The 22,782-nt window shown below is 42.6% G+C and overlaps 1 protein-coding gene across 1 annotated transcript in view; it reads left to right on the top strand.

The window, feature by feature from the left end:
* Positions 1–22,782, top strand: part of WWP2 (WW domain containing E3 ubiquitin protein ligase 2) — a 121,637-nt gene that overhangs the window by 75,794 nt on the left and 23,061 nt on the right. The window contains 2 exon segments of the mRNA XM_020989073.1: positions 11,807–11,896; positions 17,239–17,413. Of these exon segments, the coding sequence (XP_020844732.1) occupies positions 11,807–11,896; positions 17,239–17,413 (265 nt within the window).

Below are 22,782 nucleotides of genomic sequence, written 5' to 3'. Positions count from 1 at the left end.
TGGGGACAGAGCCCCCATTAACACTGTGTGCACAGGTATGGCTTAGGTAAACTCAGGGAGTGTTTGGGCTCCCACACAGTGTTCTCCATGGCTTCACACAGAAGCCTATTATATTGTCCTGGCAAACAGTATGTCGCTGTGGTTTCTTACATAAGGGAGGGCGTTTTGTTTGGACTGCTGGGTTACCTCCCCACAGTTCTTTCTCCGCACAGTCACTGGCTGCACGAGCTATTTCCTGCCTTAGAGCAGAATTAATTGGGGCGAGGTGGCTTCAAAGACCTTCAGATTCATGGTGACCACCATGTCGAGCTCCAGAGGCACCTTCTCCGGGCAGCCCCAGAGACCCCCCAGGGCTGACATGTTCTCATGTGAGACTTGATTTGTAGAGACATTTTAGCAACAATCAGGGTTGGGATCTTCTCGGCTAAGTTAGAAACCAGCTTCTGCCCTTTCATCCCAAACTGAATTTTACTACTAGCCAGCTTCATTCCTGAAGAGTTTAAGGCACTTTGTGAAGAGGTAATGTGCTGGTGATGCTGAACAGTTCTGCTGAGCATGTTTCCTGTATCTCATTGATCTATAGAGGGAAATTTACAAAGCCCTCACTGGGATTAGTGTTTATCTGCATTCTGTCCATAGCTGTAATTCATTCATAATCATTACTTTTTTTCATTTTCCCTTTATTTGCGTCTGTAAAATGTATGAATAGACCATACTTGTATATACTACAGAAATCTTCTTGCCACTATATGAAGTTTTTTTTTTTAAACACTTCCACTATAAACTGGAAACTTGTCCAAGGCAGAAGAAAGGGACTAGTTAAAGAAGGGGGAAAAAATCAGTATGTAATTTAGGGACCTGAAGAACCGCTACCATGCCATCCTGTGTGTAAAAGAAATAAAAAGAATGTTGTTTATATTTTTTGAAAGGGAGCTCAGTGTTCTTAGGTTTAAAGAGTAGCTCAGAATACTGAGAAGGGTCCTTGGGGAATGATTGAGCTAAATATTCCTTACCACCAGCTTACAAAGAGCCAACAGAAGTACTGAGAAATGTGGGCAGGAGATGTCTTCCATAAGGTGTAGACTGGCAGCTTAGAAAACAGCCTGAACACTTCTTTTCAGAAGAGGTCAGTTCTGTTGATAATCCCATTTCAGCTTCCTGTGATTTGTGTGACTTGGAGCAAGTCACTTTGTTTCCCCTGTGAAATGAGGGGATTGGACTAGGTGAGCTGTCTAAGGTTCCTGGTATGTTCTTGGTGTGTGAGTCTGTGATTCAGAGACGTGGTAAATGGGAGCATAAACCCAGGAGGATTCATCTTCTCTTCATCATTCCAGTGTTAGTATATGTGCTGTCAAAGGGAAGACATAACCATTGTTTTGTAATATAGAAAAGCAATTCTGATGGAGACTTCTCTATATCTCTTCAGTTTTCAAAAATTTTATTCTTTATTTTAAACATTTAAAAATTTTTTGAGCTTCAAATTCTCTCCCTTCCTCTAGCCCTTTCCACCACCCATTGAGAAGGCAAGCAATATGATATGGATTGTACATGTGAAATCATGGCAAAATATATTTCCATGATTAGCCATGTGGCCAAAAAACAAAAACAAAATCACCCAAGAAAAATAAAGTGAAAAAAATCATACTTAAATTTGTTTTCAAGAGTTCACCAGTTCTCTCTCTGGAGGTAGATAGCATTTTTCATCATAAAATTCCTTCGGAACTGTCTTAGATCATTGTATTAATCAATGTAGCTAAGTCTTTCACAGTTGATCATCATTACAATATTGCTGTTACTATGTACAACGATTTCCTGGTTCTGCTTTATTTCGCTCTGCACCAGATCATATGGGTCTTCCCAGATTTTTCTGAAACCATCCCCCTCATTATTTCTTAATACACAATAGTATTCTGTCACAATTACACACCACAATTTGTTTAGCCATTCTCTTATTGATGGGCATCCTCTCAATTTCCAATTCTTTGCTAACACAAAAAGAGCTGCTATAAATATTTTTGTACATGTGGGTCCTTTTCTTTTTTCTTGAATCTCTTTTGTTTTTTTCTTGAATCTCTTTAGGATACAAGCCTAGTAGGGGTATTATTGGGTCAAAGATTATGTGTAGTTTTATAACCCTTTGAGTGTAGTTCCAGATTGTTCCCCAGAATGGTCAGACCAGTTGACAGTTCCACCAACAGTGCTTTAATATGCCTGTTTTCCTACATCCCCTCTAGCATTTGTCATTTTCCTTTTCTATCATGTTAGCCAATCTAATAGGTATGAAAGTGGTACCTCAGAGTTATTTTAATTTACATTTCTCTAATCGGTAATGACTTAGTATCTTTAATTTGGAAACCAGTCATTCAATTAATTTGGAAACCAGTGTCATTTCTACTTTGATAACATCTTGCCTCTCTTTCTACTCATTGCCACCATCCAGATATCTCCCTGCTCCAGTCCATCCTCCCACTCTGCTACCAAAGTGATCTTCTTAAAGTACAAGTCTGGCCATGGCACACCATCACCCACTCATTACACTTCAGTGCCTCACTTCCACTGCCTGGTTTTGAAAGCCCATTAACAATTTGGCTGGTACCTGGGCAGCTAGGTAATGCAGTAGATAGAGTACTGGACTTAGAATTAGAAAGACCTAAATTTAAATCTGGCCTTGGATGCTCTGTGACCCTGGATATTTCACTCAGCCTCTATCTGCTGCAGTTTCCTCACCTGTAAAATGGGAATAATAATGGTACCTGCCACCCGGGGTTGTTGTGAGGATCAAATGAGGTAAGATATGCAAAGCACTTTGCAGACCCTACAGCGCTGTATGACTGCGAGTTGTTGTTGGGATTATTATTCCCATTTTTCTGGTCTTCTTATACTTCACTGTCCTTTGTGTGCTCTGAGCGCCAGTGACACTGACCTCCTTGCTGTTCCTCATAGGCATTCCATGCCTGGCATGCTCTCCCTTGTCACCTCCTGGCTTCTTTTGAGACTCAGCTCGAATCCTGCCTGGTCTTCTCCTCCTCCCTACCTCCACTATAATCAGTGCCTTCCGCCTGAGACTTATCCCCCATTTGTACTCTCTCTCTATATTTATATTTATATGTTCCCCCACTAGACTGTGAGTTGCTTGAGGGGAGAGACCATGTTTTTGGTCTTTCTTTATTTCTCCAGAGTGTAGCACAGTGCCTGGCACATGGGAAGCACTTGAAATGCTTGGTGATTACTGCCTGGGTCATAAGGTTCACCTATAACAATAACAGAGGAAGCTGAGCAGGAAGTATGCCGGCTAGGGGGCTGAGCCCTGGGTTGAGCAGATGATCTAATGGCAGATAACTTGGGAAACTTTACCTTTCACGGGTCAGGTGTTTGGGGTAGGGGAGAGGTGGTGGAGCAGAAAGAGCTCTGGGTTTGGAGTCAGCACCCCTGAGCTTCAATGCCAACTGTGCTGCTTTTTGTTGGAATGACTTGGGGCATGGCATTTAGTTTCCTCCTTTGAAAAAGGAGGGGTTGGACTACATGATTTCTGAGGTCCCTTCCATTTCTTGGCCTGTGAGCCTATGATTCAGAGACATGGTAAACGGCAGCACCAACCCAAGGAGAATCTGCTAGAAAGAAGCCCCATCCTTGGCCTTGGGCAGAAAACTAGAACTCATCAGATCATAGACTTTAGAGACAAAGGGGACCTTTCAGAATAACCTGGTCCAGGGAATCTTCGCCTTCCTAGTGGACCATTTTGGGAGTGCGGTAAAAACCAGTGGATGCCCTTTTCAGGATCCTGTTTTTAAATGCGTAAAGTAAAATACAGTGGATTACTATAAAAACCAATTATATGGTAATATGCCATTATAAAATTATTCTTTAAAAAAGTTCTTAGACCTCAAGTCAAGAGCCCCTGGTTTAGGTTAAACCCTTTTATTTTGCAGTTGAGGAAATTCAGGGCCCAGAGAAGTCAGGTACCCAAGGTCTCACAGGTAGTAAGTGACAGAGGCTGGATTTGAACCCAGGCCCTTAGATTCTAGTTGCAGTACTCTTTCTGCTATACCACACTGCCTCAGAGCATCTCCAGAAGGTGGGGTTGTGACTTCTTATTCAGTGTCTCTGTAATATTTACAAATATTACTAGTATATTAGTTTTCATCCAAAAAAGTGATTTTTTTTACAATTAACCTAATAATCCTTAGATACAGGAATATGCATCTAACTTATGGAAAGTTAAAATTCTCTTGAGACAAAAAGTGACTTCAGAAGCCTGTAACCAAGATTAAGTGAAATTGCCAACTACTTTTTAGACAGTGTAAAGTACAAAGGTCCTGAGTAGTTAGTTCATAGTTCCATTGAATGTCCTTCACAGTTAGGCCAAGGAGCAATGTGTTGGGTAGGAACCTAAAAATAAGGTTGATGCTTTGAATGCTCTTTCTAAAAAACATCAAACAGAGCTGTTCACGTGGAGAGGATATGATCTGTGGGGTGAGTGTTCAGAGTAGCCTTGAAATCCATTGGTATTTTGATGGAAAAGTGTTTTAATCTCATCATAAAAGTTATTTAAAAGGGACAGGGACATAATCTCTGACAGGGAGTGTTAATGAAGAGAATACCCCACACGTGTCACCCCAGCTCAAGGAGACCCAGCTAAGGAGTTTGACTAAGGGTTGGCATTTAACCGAGGGGAGTGAAGGATTGATGGGCTTGTTTGGATTGATGATGCTGGAATTTGCCAGCTGTGCAGTGTGAATGAAACGAAAGGACCTTTATGGGTCGTGTGTGTATAATATAGATGGCTGAATAGGGGTGCAGTTGAGTGCTTGCTCTACAAGGAAACCATGTAGCTAGCGTTAGGCATCAGGGAAGCCAAAGTGGACGTTTGATCTGAGCGGGAGTTAGATACTGAAGGGAGGTAAACTTGGGAAAAAGTGAGCAAAGCAAGGTTTTTTTCCTTCTGGTGGTTGTCTTTTTTCAACTGAGCTAACAAAGGATAAGTTCACAGAAAGATGTTGAATGTCTGGACACTAAGGGATCCCTTCATTCTCAGGATCAGCTGGGATCAAAGATAGGATGTAGATGGTTTTTTGGTTATAAGTGAAAAAAACTCCAAAAAGCAAATTGGTTTCTTCTCTGGGAGTGGAAGGTTGGGGGAAGGGCAGGGCAACTGGAGGACAGTTAAAAAATGGTGTGGTGGGTTTTAATTGCCCCCTTTGTGAGGATTGGGGGTTGGGGGGAAGCCTCAAGGCTCTAGTCCAAAATTCAGGCATTAGCTAAAGCATAGTAAAAGTGGCTTAACTAGGTGAAATACAAAGGCGGGATTGTCACAAGTTGGGACTACAGATGGAAGCATTGTGGAAAGAAGTTTTGGTATAAAAAGAAATGTGTTTATCTCCCTTCATCCTTCACACCTACAGCAGATAGTTTGCTCTTGACAAGGGGGAAGCACTACCCACAGGTGGACAGTTGCCCAGGTGCTGAATTAGTGACTGAAAAGTAAGCAGATGAGCTCTGGTTTGGTTGCTTTGTGGCAAGGAGATTGGCCAAAAGCTTCCAGGTGGAAAATAGAGTATTTCATTCTCTTCTGTGTTGGAGGAGAGGAAAGGTATAGCAGACATCTGGGCCAAGCCCTGAAGAATTCTCAGTACTTCCTCTGTACAGTGTACATCTGTGTATCTAAAGAGTGAGGCTAAGATTCAGGAAACCATGGAGGAGCAAACATCTTCATGCCCCAGAATATTCAGTTCCTGGACTTTCGGGTCCCTCTCTTCTTTCAAGACACAGCTCAAGCACTGCCTCTCCTTTTTAGAAAATTCAGAATTATTTTATTTTCAGTTCCAAATTCTCTTCCTCCTACCTCCCCCTCCCCCCTCCATGGAGAAAACAAGAAGAATAAAACCTGTTACAAATACATGCAGTCAAACAAAACAATTTCCCACATTAGCCATGTCCAAAAAAGAAAGAAAAAATATGTTTCAGCTTGCACCCTGAGTCCATCAGCTTTCTGTCTGGAGGTGGGCAGCACGTTTCCTCATGAGTTCTCTGGAATTGTGGCTGGTTGTTGTGTGGGTCAGAGTTTTGAAGCCTTTCCTGATCACCTCATATGCTAGTCTCTTCTCCCCCAAACTATCTTTTACTTAACTGCTTTGTATTTATTTTCTTTTTATTTATTCTATATGTACTTGTATATAGCTTTCTTTCCTTAAACTAGAATGTTAGCTCTTGAGAGTAGGAATTGTTTTGTTTTTTTCATATTCGCATTCCCCCAATTTAAATTCTGATGTGCCACTGAATACATTTTCAAGAAAGGCGCTTAGATTAATTACGGATAAAACTCAATCAACAAGCATATGTTAAACACTTGCTGTGTGCCAGGCACCATTCTAAGTGCTGGAGATACAAAAGTCCCTACCCTCAAGAAGATGTTTATAATCTAATGGGCAAGACCGAATACAAACAACTGTGTGCAGTCTTATCTGTCTGTCTGTCTGTCTGTCTATCTATCTATATCTATAAATTAGAGATAATCTCAGAGGAGAAGCACTAGCAGTGGAGGGGACTGGGAAAGCCTTTTTTGTACACGGTTGAATTTTAGGTGAGACATGAAGGAAGCCAGGGGAAGAGACAAACAGGGGCTCTCCAGGCATTAGAGACAGCTAGTGAAGAACCACAGAGCCCTCAGGAGATGAAGTATTGCTACATGAGGAACAGCAAGGAAGTCGGTGTTACTGGGTTGGAGAGTGCGTGGTGGGGAGTGAGGTCTGAGGAGACTGGGAGGGTCACAGAGGGCCAGACTGCAAAGGGCTTTAAATACCAAATGGAGAATTTTTTATTTGATCCTGCAGATAGAGAACCATTGAAGTTTATTGAATTGGAACTAAGCATTGTCAGACCTACAGTTTAGGAGGATCAGTTTGACAGATGAGTGGGGAATGGACTGGAACGGGGAGAGACTTCAGGCAGGGAGACTAACCAGAAAGCTATTGCAGTGGTCCAGGTGAGAGGTGATGAGGGCTGACATCAGGGTGCTGGTAGTATCAGAGAAGAGAAAGGGGATATATCTGAGTGATATTGTAAAGGTGGATTGAATAGGACTTGGAAATAAATTGGATTTGGGAGATGAGGATGAGGATGATGATGACACCTAAGTTTGTGAACCTAGGTGATTAGGAGGATGGTGGTACCCTCAGCAGTAATAGGGAAGTTAGCAAGAAGGGAACATTTTTGGGCAAAGACAACGAAATGAGTTCGGTTTTAGAAATGCTGAGTTTAAGATGTCTATGGGACGTTCAGTTCGAGATGTTCAATAGACAGTTGGAAGTGTGAGACTGAAAGTTAGCAGAGAGGTTAGGGCTGGATAAGTGGATTTGAGAATCATCAGGGTATAGATGATATTTGCATCTTTAGGGACTGATGAGATCACCGTGTGAAATAGTGTTAAGAGGAGAAGAGTGCCAAGAACAGAGCACTGGAGGCAATCCATGGTTGACAGGTGTGAACTGGATGAAGATCCAGACAAGAAAGAAGACTGAGGAGTGGTCAGATAGGTAGCAAGAGAACCAGGATAGATTAGTGTCACTGAAACCTAGAGAGGCACACTAATGCACCATTGGTGGAGCTGTGCATTGGGCCAGCCATTCTGGAAAGCAATTTGGAACCATAGTCAAAAAGCTACTCTCCTGTGCTTCTCTTTTGATCCACAGATAGCACTATTTGGTCTATACCCAAAGAGATCAAAGAATGAGGAAAAAGATATGTGTGTGTGTGTGTGTGTGTGTGTGTGTGTGTGTGTTGTGTACACATATATAAAATGCAAAAAAGATGCTATAAATACATATATATACAAATACACATTTTATACATGTATGGATAGATAGATATAGCAGCCCTTTTTGCGAAGAACTGCAAACCAAGGTGCCCTTCAGGGAAAAAATTATAGTGAATATAATGGAATGTTATTGTGCCATAAGAAATGATTAAAGGAATGGTTTCAGACAAGCCTGAGAAGATTTGTATGAATTGATAAAGAGGGAATTGAATAGAACCAGTATAAAAATTTATACCATAATCAAAACATTGTTAAGAATAAAAACAACTTTGAAAGACTTAAGAATTCTGATCAATGCAATGAGCAATCATTATTCTAGGAGATTCGTGATGGAGCGTGCTTCCCCACCTACTGACAGAGAGTTAATGGACTCAAGATGCAGTATCAGACATATATTTTTTCATATAGCCCATGTGGGAATTTGTTTTGCTTCACTATGCCCCTGTGTTACCAGATTTTGTTTGCCTTTTTTTCCAATTTGGGGTTGGTGGGAAGGTGAGGGGGGAGTAGAATAGGATAGAGAAATAAAGGAAAGAAGGAAGGAAAAGGTCTTTGAAGCGCTAAAAAAAAAAAACAGAAGAGAACAGAAGGAATGCCAGAAAGAATTATAGAAAATTAAGACAGCTTTGAAAGTTATGTGTCTTTATTATATATTGAAAACAAAATCAAACTGTGTGTAATAGAGGTCTGCATTTTTATATACTCTTTTTTTGTTCTAATATATATGTATGTACATATGTACATACACATAGATATATGTGAAAATACCTGTTTGGTATTTATTAATTTCAGAATATCAGAAACATAAATCTAGGCAATGTGAAAACAAAAAAAATCAATAAAAATCCATTTCATTTTCAAAAAGAAGATTAAGGAAAAGTAAAGGGAACTTTGGAGTGAATGCTAGAGCCCCACCTGTGCCCTGGAGTTATCCTGGGCTCCGCACTGTCTGTTCCCCCCACCCCATCCCAAGCTGTTGCCAAAGCCTGTCAATCTCACCTTCACAGCATCTCTCCTCTGACACTGCTGCCTCTGGCGCAGGCTCTCATCACCTCATGCCTGGACTATTGCAATAACTGGTTGTGGGTGGGTCTGCCTGCCTCAAGTCTCTCCCCATTCCACTCCAGTCCTTTTTAGGTTTTCCTAAAGTGAAGGTCTGATCATGTCATCCCATTATTCTATAAACTCCAGTGGCTCCCTGTCACCTCCAGGAACAAATACAAAATGCTCTGTATGGCATTCAAGCCCTTCATAACTTGGTCCCTTCCAGTCTTCTTAGAACTTACTCTCTGACATGTTTTCTTCAGACTAGTGTCACTGGCCTCCTGACTGTTCCATGAACCAGACACTCCAACTCTGGGCTCCAGGCATTTTCTCTGGCGTCTCCCATACCTGGAATGCTCTCCTTCCTCTAGTCTAACTACTGACCTCCCTGGCTTCCTCTGAGTCTTATCCCACCTCCAACAGGAAGCCTTTCCCAGTCCCTCTTAATTCCAGTGTCTTCTCTCTATTAATTATTTCCCGTTTACCCTATATATAGTTTGTATGTATTTGCATGCTCTCTCCCCATTAGATTGTAAGCTCCTTAAGGTCAGGGACTGTCTTTCGCCTCTTTTTTGTATTCGTGGTGAGGGAATTAAAATAGTAAGTGGTAGTGGGAATTGGGTGAACCACACTGACTTCATCTTATGGCCCAATTCTGGAGCTAGCTCTGTTCCCATTTCATCTTTTACCCTCCACACTTGTGCTTACCACAGTGCCTGACGTGTAGTAGGTGCTTCATAAATACTTGTTGATAGATTGATTCAGAAATATTTAACAACCAGTTCTCCAGCCCTTTAGGGAAAAAAAATAGAATGTATACATAACACATTTTAAGCTTTCTTCTGCAGCATTAATATTTGGTTTTAGCAAGCCAGTATGAACTGGATCTAGCATACCCCTATATAGGACAATAGCTAGTAGGGATGGATGGATGAAATGAGAGTTTTGGGGGGTAGGGGAGACAAAGGTATGTTTGTAGGTAGCAGAGAAGCAACTAGCATATGGGGAGAGATTAAAGATAAGTGATAGAGTGGGAACGACATGGGGGACATTCTTTTGGAGGAGATGGGATGGAATGGGGTTAGTTGTGTGTGTAGAAGGGTGGGGCTTAGCAAAGAGAAGAGCCACCTTTTCTTCTGAGACAGGGATAAAGGACAAGATAGTGGCAGAAGGCATCTGGATGATGTGAGAGGAGGAGGGGAGGAGACAGCTCTCAGCAAATGGCTGACATGGTTTTTGGGGTAAAATATGAGGCAAGATTCTCTGCTCAGAGAGTAGATAAGACAGCTGTGGGGGGTTTGAGGAGGAAGGAAGAGGTTTAGAAGAGCTGCTGTGGAGAGGGAGATCATTATCTTCCTAATTAGAGAGGGAGACAAGGATTGCCTCGTGGCAGTAAGGGCCTGGTCCAGTTACGTAACATAAATTTATGGCGGACCCATTTAGTGTGGTTTTCTGATGTTCTCCATCTCATTCAGCAGCACATTAGTAGTAGTGAAGGCAGTAGATGATGGGAGTGATCCAAGGCTGAAGCTTAGTTGGGCAAGGTTGGCAGTACAGTAAGGGAGCAAGGGACTCGAGAAGAAGACCATGTAGAGTTGAAATGGGGATAAATAATGTCCTCTTTGCTTATCTCACAAGGTTCTTATGAAGCTCAAATGAGATTGTGTATCTTTATTTAAAACTTATTTTCTCCCTCCACTACCCTTTGAGAAGGTGAGAAATATGATACTCATTATATGTATGAAGTCATGCAAAACGTATTTCCACATTTGCCGTGTTGTGAAAAAATAAAGTGACAAAAATACGGTTCAGTCTGCACTCAGAGCTCATCAGTTCTCTCTCTGGAGGGGGATGGCTTTGTTCATCATGAGTTCTCTGGAATTGTTGTGCATCATTGCACTGATCCGAGTAGCTAAGTCTTTCGTGGTTGATCATCCTTACAGGATTGCTGTTACTGTCTAGTGTTCTAGTTCTGTTCATTTCGCTCTGCATCAGTTCATATAAGTCTTCCCAGGTTTTGTAAAGTGCTTTTTAAACCTTAAAGCACTTTGGAAATGCCAGCTATAATTATTATTATCATTGCCGTGTTGTCTTTCTGTTAGGACTGATAAGAGAGTTAACTCTCTTTCCACCTTTGATGACAGAAGTAGAAGGCAGACTTTGCAAATAAAGAGGGCAAATAAAAAAAACGGTGCATCTGGATTTTTTGAGTCATCTATGGGTCTTACATTCTGAAGATATATTTGGTCATGATCATATAGGGTCAAGTCAGCAAGCGCTTATTAAATGCTGACTGTATGCTGGGCACTGTGTTAAGTGCTGGGGATAAACAAAGAAAGGCAGAAAATATTCCTGCTTTTAAGGAGCTCAAAGTGTAATGAGAAAACAGCCTAGAGATCACTCTGTCCATACAAGCTCCATGCAGTGGGAATGGAAGGCCATCTCAGGGAATGCACAGGTCTGGAGGGGGACCAGGAAAGACCTCAGAGAAGGTAGGGTTTGAGCTGAGACATGAAGGAAGCCTGGTTCGCCAGCACCTGGAGGAGACAAGGAGGGCCAGCATTCCACGTGTGGGGAAACGCACAGGGAAACGCAGCGTGTGCCAGAGCTGCTAGTAATCATTTAATATTCCCCCTCCCCCCAAGAAGTGATCCAGGCAGAAATATAGGACTGGTACTGTACAGTAAGATGTAGATAAATTCATGGATCACAGACGCCGCTCTAAGGAATTATGGACTTTTCAGGTCTATTGACGGCGCCTCCGTTATCCATTCAAATACAAAGAGTGCCTTGGAGGCAGTGCCTCTTTGTCCATAGGGTACCTTGTACGTAGTAGGCATGGCTAGTTGTTGGGGCTCCTGGGGGGTTGGGCAGGGACTGCCCCTCCTCACCACACCGGGTTTCCTTGTCCTGTGCCCCTCACGCCTCTTTGATTTAATTTCTTTTCAGGTGGGAGCAACGAGAGCTGCCCAGCGGGAGGGTCTATTATGTTGATCACAACACGAAAACAACTACTTGGGAAAGGCCTCTTCCCCCAGGGTAAGTAGGACTGCTGAGACTGACCCAGGGGCCCTCTGCCTAGGGGTGGATGAGGCTGGAGGTGGCTCTCTTTACCAACACACTGCCCTCTCTGGTCTTCTTGCCTCTTCTCCTCCACTTGCCTCTTCCTTCTTCCTTTTTCTACCGCATTGACTTGAGGCCTGCAGGTGTCACCTGTGGGCATGGACAAGCCTTGCTCTGTAACAAGGGGAGCCTTGGGCTAAAATCTGAGGCCACTGGAGAGACCTTGGGCTATAGATGCCCAATTGCAAATCAGTAGATGGCACTGCATGGAAACTTTTCTATTATTGAGTCACGTGTTTCTAGGACATTCTACCTGGTTTTACAAAATATTGTGGCACCTGTCTTGGGTTGCCTGAATTCTTTCATGGTTACTTTTCCTGTTGGCTCATATGGAACTGCATTCATTTATCAAGTCTGTGTGGAGATTTTTAGAGCATCATCATTATAGCTTTCAGAAGAGAGGGTGGGAGGAGGTAAAAGTAGAGAGCGTTCTTGAAAAACTCATAAAAATTAGCTGGAGAGATCAGATATTATGTCTCTCCTTCGAGAGATCTTCCATTGCAGACCGTATGCCTCTGCAGTCCTCTGGGTTCTGGAGGGAGGGAGGGGCATACCGTGCCATAACCAGAGGACAGGAGGGGCTTCCAAGGAAAGAGAACTGTCCAAGTCTAAGGAGAAGCGGTTTGGTTCCATGTCTGCCAGGGACAGAACGTACTTTCCAAATGAGAATCCCCACATTGAGAGCTTTTGAAAGGGAATGTCTCCCACTCACAGAAAAAAGAATCCCTTTCTAATAAAGTAGCCATGAAGGGCTTATACGTACATGGGCGGGAAGGCTTCCCTCCTTCCTCTTAAATGTGGTGTGGGAAGGGGGGCCAGCAGCAGGCAGGATACCTGAGAGGCCTCATGCTCGGCTGCCGCCCAGATACCAGTCAGGCCCTGTGCAAACACAGCCCCACCTTCTCTCCCTATGACTTTCCATTAAGAGTCTCCTCATAGCTTAGGGTTTTCCAGTAGGAGGATTTTTTTCCTCTTTCCCACCACTTCTGGGAAAAGAGTCTCTGATAATTTCTTATTATTATTTCTTTTTTCTATTTTTCACTTTGAATGACTTAGAATTTCATTTTTAGAATGACCCAAGTTAAGCATTATCTCTCAATGGTGTATTTTGCAGATGTTCACATTGTGTGATCAGGATATAGTATAGGGCAACCTCACTCATTCCATGTAAGTCTGAATGGGCATGGTTTTGTTTTATTCCTTGTCTGGGAAATTCTCTTTGTCTCTGTCCCTTTTTTCCCCTTCACTTCTCTCTTTTTTTCTCTCTCATTCTTCTCTCTCTCTCTCTCTCTCTCACACACACACACACACACACACACACACACACACACACACATCTAGACATTTTATTCTTTATACACAATTATATCAGAGAGATTTTCTACAAGCTATTCAGGACTGGTCTTAGTCAGTGCTTGGGTGGTATGGAAATAGAGATGTTCCATGATGCTGTTTAAAAGCGGAGCTTCCTCCTCCTTCTAGCACTGTGGTGAGACACAGAGTCCTGGATGGAGGTTTTCTCATTTCATTATGGTGTTGGTATTTTCATGGGAGACATTGTGGCTTCATGCCCTGATGAGACCGGATTCTAGCCCCTCTTCCCTCCCTCTGAATAGTTGCTGAATTCTTCTTAAAGGAACATAATTTTGAAGTCACAGCTTCATTCTTCTCAGTACTTCAAGCCTCCTTGCTCCTCATGCAGTGTTATAGTGGGGAAAACTGGGTGGAACAGCTTTGTGCTGTCATCAGCAGACAGTGGGAAGAGAGCTACCCTGGGGAAGTCAGTGTGCAGCAGTAGGACCATCTTCAGAGCACTGCCCTTCTGTCATCCAGTCTTGGCCACCACCTCGTTTGTCTCTGAGATAAAAAGACTGTGCCTGTGGCTTCAACCTTGTACGTGCCCTCGTCTATGTCATGTGCACATGGAATAACTGTATCTGAACCATTCCGATGTTTCCCCGGTACCTGAGAGGGTTGAGGATGGTGGCTTGGGGTTTTGCAGTCCTGGTCTTTGCTACTTTCTCAGGCAGCAGCCAGTCTTGACTCCTTTGCTTATAGCACTATCTATAAAAGCAAGTAGTCTCCTCCTCTGTTTTTATATCTTCATAAAATGAAACAGTCTGGGTTCTTTTTGTCAATCCTTCCCTCCCCATCTCACTAGTCCTGGTACTTTCACTTCACAGAGCTGAGGTCCAGAAAAGGAGCTTGCTCACAGGGTGGTAGCAGGGCATGGGTGCTTGGTCTGGAGTCAGAGGTCCTTGTTCTCAAGCCTGCTTCTGACACTTTGTATTTGGGTGACTTGTAAATAAGAAAGCTGAATTAGATGTTTTCACAACTTCACCCCAGCCCTAATCCTGGGGGTCCTAGCAGGCACTTAACCTCTAAGGTGCTTTCTAGTCTGTCAGTTGACAAGCATTTATTAAGTGATTAGTGTGTGCCACGTACCTTGCTAAGTGTTGGAGATACAAAGAAATGCAGAGAACAGCTTCTGTCCTCCAGGAGCAACATTCTGATAGGGGAGACAATGTGTAAATTACCAGGTGCACAAAAGACAGACATAGAACAGATGAAGGTAATCTCAGAGGGGAAGGCGTTAACAGCAAGGGGGACCAAGAAAGGTCTCCACAGAAGGGGGCATTGGAGCTGAGTCTTGAAGGAAACCAGGGGAGCTAAGGGGGGTGAAGCTGTGGAGGACAGCCAGGGCAAATGCAGGAAGATGGGTGATAGAGCACTGTGTTGGAAGAACCTCAAGTAGGCCGTTGTAGCTGGATTGTAGAGTGCAAATCTATTACCATTGGCCTCATTTCCCACTCTCAGTTTGATCTCTGAAATTCCTGTTTTGGTCCCCTTTGGTTCTAGACTCTTCTTTAGCCCTCATTGTAGATTCAGAATTATAGAGAAGCCATTTCTTTCCCCATATGCTCCTATTCTTGTAACTGGCTATCGGTATGAGGATACTTGGTTATTTTGTCCCTTTAAATCATGGATTCTTTTATGGGGGTCATGGACCCCCTTGGTAGTCTAGTGAATGAAGCCTGTGGACTTCTCCGAATAAGGTTTTTATACCCAAGGATTACAAAGGAGACCAAAAGTTAGTGAAAATAAAGATGTGGTTTCTCCCCCCTCACCCCAATCCAAGTTCATGGCCTCAGGTTAAGAACTTTGCTTAAAAGATAATTTATTCCATGAGGCTCTTGATCTTGTTTTTTCCTTCCTTGGTCTTCTTATTTCATTTCCCAGAATTTTCAGGGATTACACTGGAACAGGATGCCATTTTCAAGGCATGGAAGAAGGGGAAGCTCTTGTTTGTCCATGTCACCCAGTCATCATCATCATCATCATCGTCATTGTCATCAACAGCAAGTGCTTTTTAGGTGCCCACTATGAGCAGGGTGCTGTGTTAAACTCTGGCGATACAGACGTCTGTAAAACGTGATCTTTGCCCTCCAGGTCCTTACTGTCGAATTGGGCAGGCAGGCCATTCACACAGAGAGATAAATAACAGTGTGAAACAGCACATACTTTGTGCCAGGTGACCACTATAGACAGTAAATACTCTAAGAGATCAAAGACTGAGATAGTTGGGGAGAGACCTCACAGAGAAAGTGAAGCTTGAGCCGGGTGGGCTTAAAGGACATGGGGAGAAAGGGGGAAGGCCTTCTGAGCAGGAGAAGCGCTGTAGACAGTGGCCTGGAGGAGGAGGAGGCTGAGAAGGAAGAGACTCAGATGAGGATTAATGAAGAGACCAGTTTGGCTTGGGGTCCGAGGAGAATTCACGTAGGGAGTTTAATGGGAGACAGATTTAGAGAGCTAGGGGTTGGGGCCACATTTTGAAGGGCTTTGAATGCTCGTCTGGGAATTTTGAACTTACTACCACCAAATGGCCGTTGGAGCTTTTTCAGCAGGGCCACAGGAGGATAGGAGCAGAATGGCATTTCAGGAAGATCAACACAGTAGTGACATCTAAGATATATTGGGGAAGGAGGATTCTAGATGTAGGGAAATCAGTGAGGAGAATACCGTTGTCATTGTATAAGCAGAAGGCCACAGTGACTGGACAGAAGGCCTGGATGAGGCTGATGGCCTCGGGAATAGAAAGGAAGGGACCAATACAAGAGATATTGCGAAGGAAAAACTGCTATGACTTGGTTCCCTACTGACTGGTGTCAGAAAGGGGGGAGGGTAGAGGGAGAAACAAGGGTGAATCCAACTTTTCACACCTGGAGACATTGGTAGAAACTGGAAAAGGCAGGAAGGCAAGGTAGTTTGGGGGAAAGATGATGAGTTTGGTTTTAGACATGTTGAATTTGAAGTTATTGCCAGATGTCCAAAAGGAGGTGTCTAGCAGGTAGCAGTTAGTAATTCAGGACAGCAGCTCTAGAAACCAGGCCTAGGGACTAAAGGTTGCTTCAGGGGAAGAACAGTATAGTAGGGAGCATGGGGGAAGAGTGGGGGTCAAAAGCTCTAAAGAAATAGCCAAGAGCCAGCAGACAGAAACTGGCTGGAAGATTAAACCAGGAGATCCATAGCATTGAGATAGGACATTGGATTGTGGGGTAAGCGGTTCATAGTAAGGGGAGGTCAGAGAGGGTGACAGCCAAGGGAGTCTTTCTAGAAGGTTAATAGTAATGTTGTTGGGTTTGCTTTGTGTACTATTTACTGAATGTCAGTGCACTCTTGAGATTTAGCTTTTGCTGATCTTTTGACTGGTTTTCCTGGCAGTGTGAATCACATTATACCCACTAGGATTACCTGCCATCTTTATTCCTTAACATTACTCCTAACTCCCCCATGTCACTTCCAGAGCTAAGGTGCTATAGTTCAACTCTAGAAAGGCTTGATGTGTATCTACAGGGCTTACTTAGCATGGTGCCTAGCACACAGTAAGCTTTCAATGAGTGCCTTATCTACTTACAGATCTAGGGTTCTGTGATTTTATGGGATCTGAGAGCTAGAAGCAAGGAGATCTGTTAAGAAACTTAGTTAAGATTCCAGGAATGGGGTGATAAAGGAAAAGAGACAATAGAAAGCCGTGCTGCTCTGTGAACCAGCTTCTTTCCTGCATACGCTGTTCCACTGGGTTTTTGTTAATACTGGATGTTCTCTGTAAGCCTTGGAGACTGGGATCCAGCAGCTTCCCTGGTGGGCCCCTAAGTTGTTGGGCCCCAAACCTACCCCCATTGTCTTCAGCCTGGGAAATCTTGGGGTTCCCCGAGATTCAGAGGTCTTTGTGCTGATTCTGGACTTGATGTTTCCAGCTGGGAAAAGCGTGTGGACCCCCGAGGAAGATATTACTATGTGGACCACAATACCAGGACCACTACCTGGCAGCGTCCCACAGCAGAGTACGTGAGGAACTACGAGCAGTGGCAGTCCCAAAGGAGTCAGCTGCAGGGGGCCATGCAGCAGTTCAGCCAAAGATTCCTCTACCAGGTAAGAGTCATGAGGGGCTCTCAGTAAGAGAAGGAAGCCCTGTAGGTGCAGACAGGGCATGGTATGGTGCATTCCCTTGTTGTAGTTCTGGCTGATAGGCAGGGGTTCTGATCTCTCTCATCTCTGCCTAAAGAAACCTTGTCTGTCTTTGGCCAGATTCACCCCATCTAAAACTTGAATTCATCATCCCTTTCCCCAGACTGATCCCCTTTCCAGTCTTCCCTATTTCTGTTAATGATTCTCCCTCCTCGTCTTCTAGTCATCTAGGCTTGAAACTTGGAAGTCAGCTTTGATTCATCCTTCTGTCTCCTGCATCCCTGTATCTGAATAGTCATCAAATTCTGCAAAAAGATTTGTCTTCAAAATGTCTCATATCTGTCCTTTTATTCCTATTTCCACTTCTACCATTTCAGTTGAGACCTTTATCACCCCATTCCTGGAATCTTAACTAAGTTTCTTAACAGATCTCCTTGCTTCTAGCTCTCAGATCCCATAGAATCACAGAACCCTAGATCTGTAGGTAGATAAGGCACTTATTGAAAGCGTACTGTGTGCTAGGCACCATGCTAAGCCCTGTAGATACACATCAAGCAAGCAAGATAACCCCTACCCTCAAGGAGCTGATGCCCCATAATGGGGAAATGGAATATGGGAGGAAGGATGGTGGAGGAAGACAGGGAAAGGTACTAAGGTAGGGCCAAGGCCGTTGTCCTTGAGGAGGAAGAAAAGTCTGGAGAGTGAGCCTGGCTGAGGCCCCTCCCACAATAGTAGTGCCAGGCATATCCTATCTTCAGTGATATCTCTATGCCACTTAATCCCTGCATGTTGTCCTTGACAGTTTTCTGTAGAATATTCTCACAGAATCTTAGTTAGATAGGTCCTGGAGGTCCTTTGGTCTAATCAGTACCTGAATAGGTATCTCTTCAGTGACATCCCCTTCAAGTGATCTTAAAGACCTTCTTAGTAAAGGGAGATCCACTCTTTCCCAAGGCAGCACATCCCCCCCTTTTTCCCACTGATTTTTGAAGCATTTTCCTTTTTATTGCAAACATAATCGACAAGAAATAGGCATCTCAAGATAAAAAAGAACAGGGAAGAGGATTTTATAAAAAAATCAAAATTCTCTTACATGAAGTTTTTTAAAGGAACATATTAAATTTAATAAGGTGATAATAAAATTGTTGTATTTATGTCCCCTGCTGCACTTTTTTCTTCTGTGCCTTTAAAAAAATGTTTTATTGATGTCCTCTTTGGACATGTCTATCTACTAATACCTTTCCTTCCCCTCTCACAAATATATATGGTCAATCATATCGGCCTTGTCTGAGAATGGCTGTCTTGTCCTGTACCTCTGTCCATCACCTCTCCCCAAGAGGGGGGAGGTATATTTCATTAGGTGTGTGATGTCAGGCGTTCTGAGGTCCTCTGAAGTTGTAACTCCCCACATTATTAATTGTTGCGATCCCATGTATAATCTTCTTGCTTCTGTTCATTTCCGTCTGCCTAGTTTTATACATGTCCTTCCAAGTTTCTCTGAATCCGTCATATTCCTCATTTCTTATGAAATAGGCTGAGGATAGAATTGTTATTTCACTGTAAGGAGACTGCCTTATGAGGCTCAGAGAGATCCTGAGAGTTGCGAGAGATTAAGCAGTTTGTCCAGGGTCACGCAGTCTGTGTATGTTAGAGACGGGACTTGAACACAGGTTTTCTTGTTTCTGAGGCCAGCCCTTTATCCAGTATGCCCCACTCACTTCTAACAGTGTAGTCAAATTCCATTACAGTCACATGCTACAGTTTGTTCAGCCATTCCCTGATTGATGGTCATCCGCTTTGTTTCCAGGTCTTGGCTACAACAAAATGTGCTGCTATAAATATTCTTCTGCATGGGAGTCTTTTCCTTCTGTCCTTGGGTTACCTAAATAGTAGTACTGCAGACTCAAGGGGCATGGACAGTTTTGTGACTTTGGGTATGGTTACACATACTTTTCTAACAACATTGAGATAGTTTGCAGCTGTCCTCCCCCAGCTTTTCCAACAATTACTATTTTTCTTTTTTGTTATCTTTGCCAGTCTGATGTGCATGAGATGGAGCTTGAATTTCACCGTGTGATTCTCTTATTAGTGATTGGGAGCATTTTTTACATGGCTTTTGATAAAATTGCATTTGTTCATTTGAGGACCGCTGGTTAGTATTATTCTCAGGACACATATATTGGGGAATGGTTCTTGTCCTTACATATTTGAATCAGTTCTTTTTATATTTTCCCAGTTGTTTCTCTTGTGATTCTAACTGCATTTATTTTGGTTATGCAACAACCTTTCAACTTTCTGTAATTGAAATGTGCAGTTTTACTTTTTATGATCATCTCTATTCCTTGTTTAGGTAAGAATTCTCCCCCTAACAATAGTTATGTTAGACTCTATTTTTTTTTTTGATATGACCTTTTATGTTCGGGTCATGTGTCTATTTGGAATTTATCATGGTTTATTAAGATATTGGCCTACACCTAGTTTCTGCCACCCCTACTTTACCAGTTTCCTAGCAGTTTTTGTCAGGAGTCTTTATGCCAGTAGATGGTCTCCTTCTACCCTGGAGCAGTTCTGATTGTTAAGAATTCTATTTTTCTGGAGGGGCTGTGGGAAAATAGTTCCACAATAATGTGAACTAGTCCAACTGTTCTGGACAGCAACCTAGAGCTATGCCCAAAAAGTTGTTAAAGTATGAGTACCCTTTGCCTCAGCAGTACCACTACTAGGTCTGTCCCTCAAAAAGATCAAAGAAAGAGGAAAAGGGCCTATATGTACAAAAATATTTGTAGCAGCTCTTTTTGTGGTGGCAAAGAATTGGCAACTGAGGGAATGCCCATCAGATGGGGAATGGCTGAACAAATTGTGGTGTATGAACATGATGGCAGATTGTTGTGCTATAAGAAATGATGAGGGGGTGGTGTCCGAGAAATCTGGGAAGACTTATATGAGCTGATACAGAGTGAAGCAAGCAGAGCCAGAACAATTTATACAATAACAAAAATATTGTGAAGACAAACAGCTTTGAAAGACTTAGGAACACTGGTCAACCCAGTGACCAGCCACAGTTCCAAAGGACTTGTGACAAAAAACATTATCCACCTCCAGGTGGAGTGCTGATGGATTTTGAGTACAGTGAAGCACATTTTCTTCCTTCCTTCCTTCCCTTCCTCTCTCTTTTTGGATGTGGCTAATGTGGGGATTTGTTTTGCATAACTGTACATGTTTGTAAGGGGATTTTTCTTGCCTTTTCAATGTGTGGGTGAACGGGAAGTTAGATTAAGGGAGCATTAAGTCCTATGCAAAATAAATCCTAAGGATTCTAAAGATGTACAAAATTCTAAGGATATACAAAAATATTTATAGCTTTTTTTTGGTAGCAAAGAAGAGGAATCTGAGGGAGTACCCATAAATTGGGGAATGGCTGAATAAGTTTATAGTATATACAGCACAGTAGTGTGGAATTCTTATCAGTGTAATGACCCATCATAATTCCAGAGGTTTGAAACCTGAAATACGCTGCCCACTTCCCAGTCGAAAGGTGAAAGACTCACAGTGCAGAATGAGACAGATTTTTTATTTGGTCATCACCGCGAGTGTGGAAATTCGTTTGGATTGTTTTGTTTATGTGTTTAGTAGTAGGTTTTGTTTTTCTTGTGTTCTCAGTAGTGGGGAATGGGAGTTGAGGGGGAAAGGTAAGAAAGAGGATCTTGGTTGGTTAAAAGAGAAAAAAAATAAGATACACACACATATATATGTATGTATATGCATATGCATATAGGAATAGATAGGAATGTTTGCATAATATGTATGTGTGTACGTGTTTGTATTGTGTGCATATGTATATATATGAAAACTTGGGAACTCTGATCCAGCACAGTGACCCTGAGGACTTATGATGAAGCAATGCCATCGCCCACCTCCTCACAGAGAGGGGATGGAGTCAAAGTGCAGATTGAAGCATATCTTTTTTTCAGACATGACCAGTGAGAAATTTTGTTTTGCCTGACTGTCCATGTTTGTGACAGGGGGTTTGTTTTTCTTGTCTTCTCAATGCAGGGTTGGCTGGAGGGGGAGGTAAGTGGGAGGGAGACAAGGATGGTCTTTGAGAATAAAATAAAATTTAACTTAAAAAAGTAAACTTTAAAGCATTATATAAATGCTGTTATTATTTAAAGTATGTTTTTAGGTGGGGAATAGGTCTTACTGAGCAAGGATTTATGTTAGTTGTTTCTGATTTGGTTCTGTTTGCTGTCCTTATTCCATTCTTTTCCCTTCATTGAGTTCTTTAAAATAAGAAATATGTGGAGCAGAGCTAAGCATTTGGAAAATCTTAACTGTCAAAGGAAAACATCCGTCTCTATAGGTGTCAGTATCTCCATTGCTCCTGGCTCATTTGCTAACTGTATTCTTCATTATGGTACTCCCTTTCTTTTTCATGCTTTCCTCCTTTCATCTTTTCTTCTCTTTCTTACAGGTTTGGAGGCTCTGATGGGAAGAGACTGGGTGGATAAGAAAGACTTTTTAAAAATCTCTTTATAGAGTGCTCATGTATTTTCTGAAGTTTTGGCATCTAAAAAGGACCTAGGCCAATAAGTCTATCCTTTCTCATCATCTCCCCTTTCTAAGAATTGTCTTTTATGCAGCTCATCTCCAGGGGCATTTCTGCATCTTTCTACTTAATGTATTCTGCCGTCTTTTGGAAAAGAGCTGCATTCTGTTTCTGGTCTGTTTCCAGTTTCTTTCCTTCATTCTCCTAAATGTGTTTATGGTGGTTGTACTTAATAGATGAACTACTGGACAGAATTTCAACTCATTTTTACGTGAGGTGTCATCTCATGACATCTGAATTCCATGCTGGCTGGTACGTTTGGGTGCTTTTTCTGGTAATGAAAAGCAGAGAATCTCGCGTGTAGTCTGAGATTTTATGCGTGTCATGGCTGGGTAGTGATGGGCAAATGTCTATGAAAACAAGTTTCTGCCTTTCCTACCCAATTAAAGCACTCTTAAGGAGAGCAGCTGTGGGGGCTTGATTTAATGTGGAAGACACATCACTTTTAATTGCCTAATTTTTCTGTTATTCTTTGGCCTTTTCCTTTGTGCCTCTTCAGGCCTTGAGCCTTCCTCTGTCTTCCCCTTTGCAGTTTCACATTGAGCTGCTAGGAGGCACTTGGCTGAAGGAGGGCTGTGGAGCCCCTCAAGCCATCCTTGGGTTCTAAACTAAACCTCTTTGTTAAAACTCCTGCACTGAGTAGTGGGCTGTGTTGTCCCCTTGGAAAAAAAAGTTTCTCTGTCTTCTTAGGGAGGACTGTAAGGGTGGGGTGGGTGGCAATTTAGAT

This window comes from Phascolarctos cinereus, unplaced genomic scaffold, assembly GCF_003287225.1.
Source record: "Phascolarctos cinereus isolate Bilbo 61053 unplaced genomic scaffold, phaCin_HiC Scaffold_2;HRSCAF=192, whole genome shotgun sequence".
In the NCBI taxonomy this organism is placed as follows: Eukaryota; Metazoa; Chordata; class Mammalia; order Diprotodontia; family Phascolarctidae; genus Phascolarctos; species Phascolarctos cinereus.
Note: the sequence above shows the minus strand (reverse complement) of the source record. Positions and strands in the feature narration are given on the sequence as shown.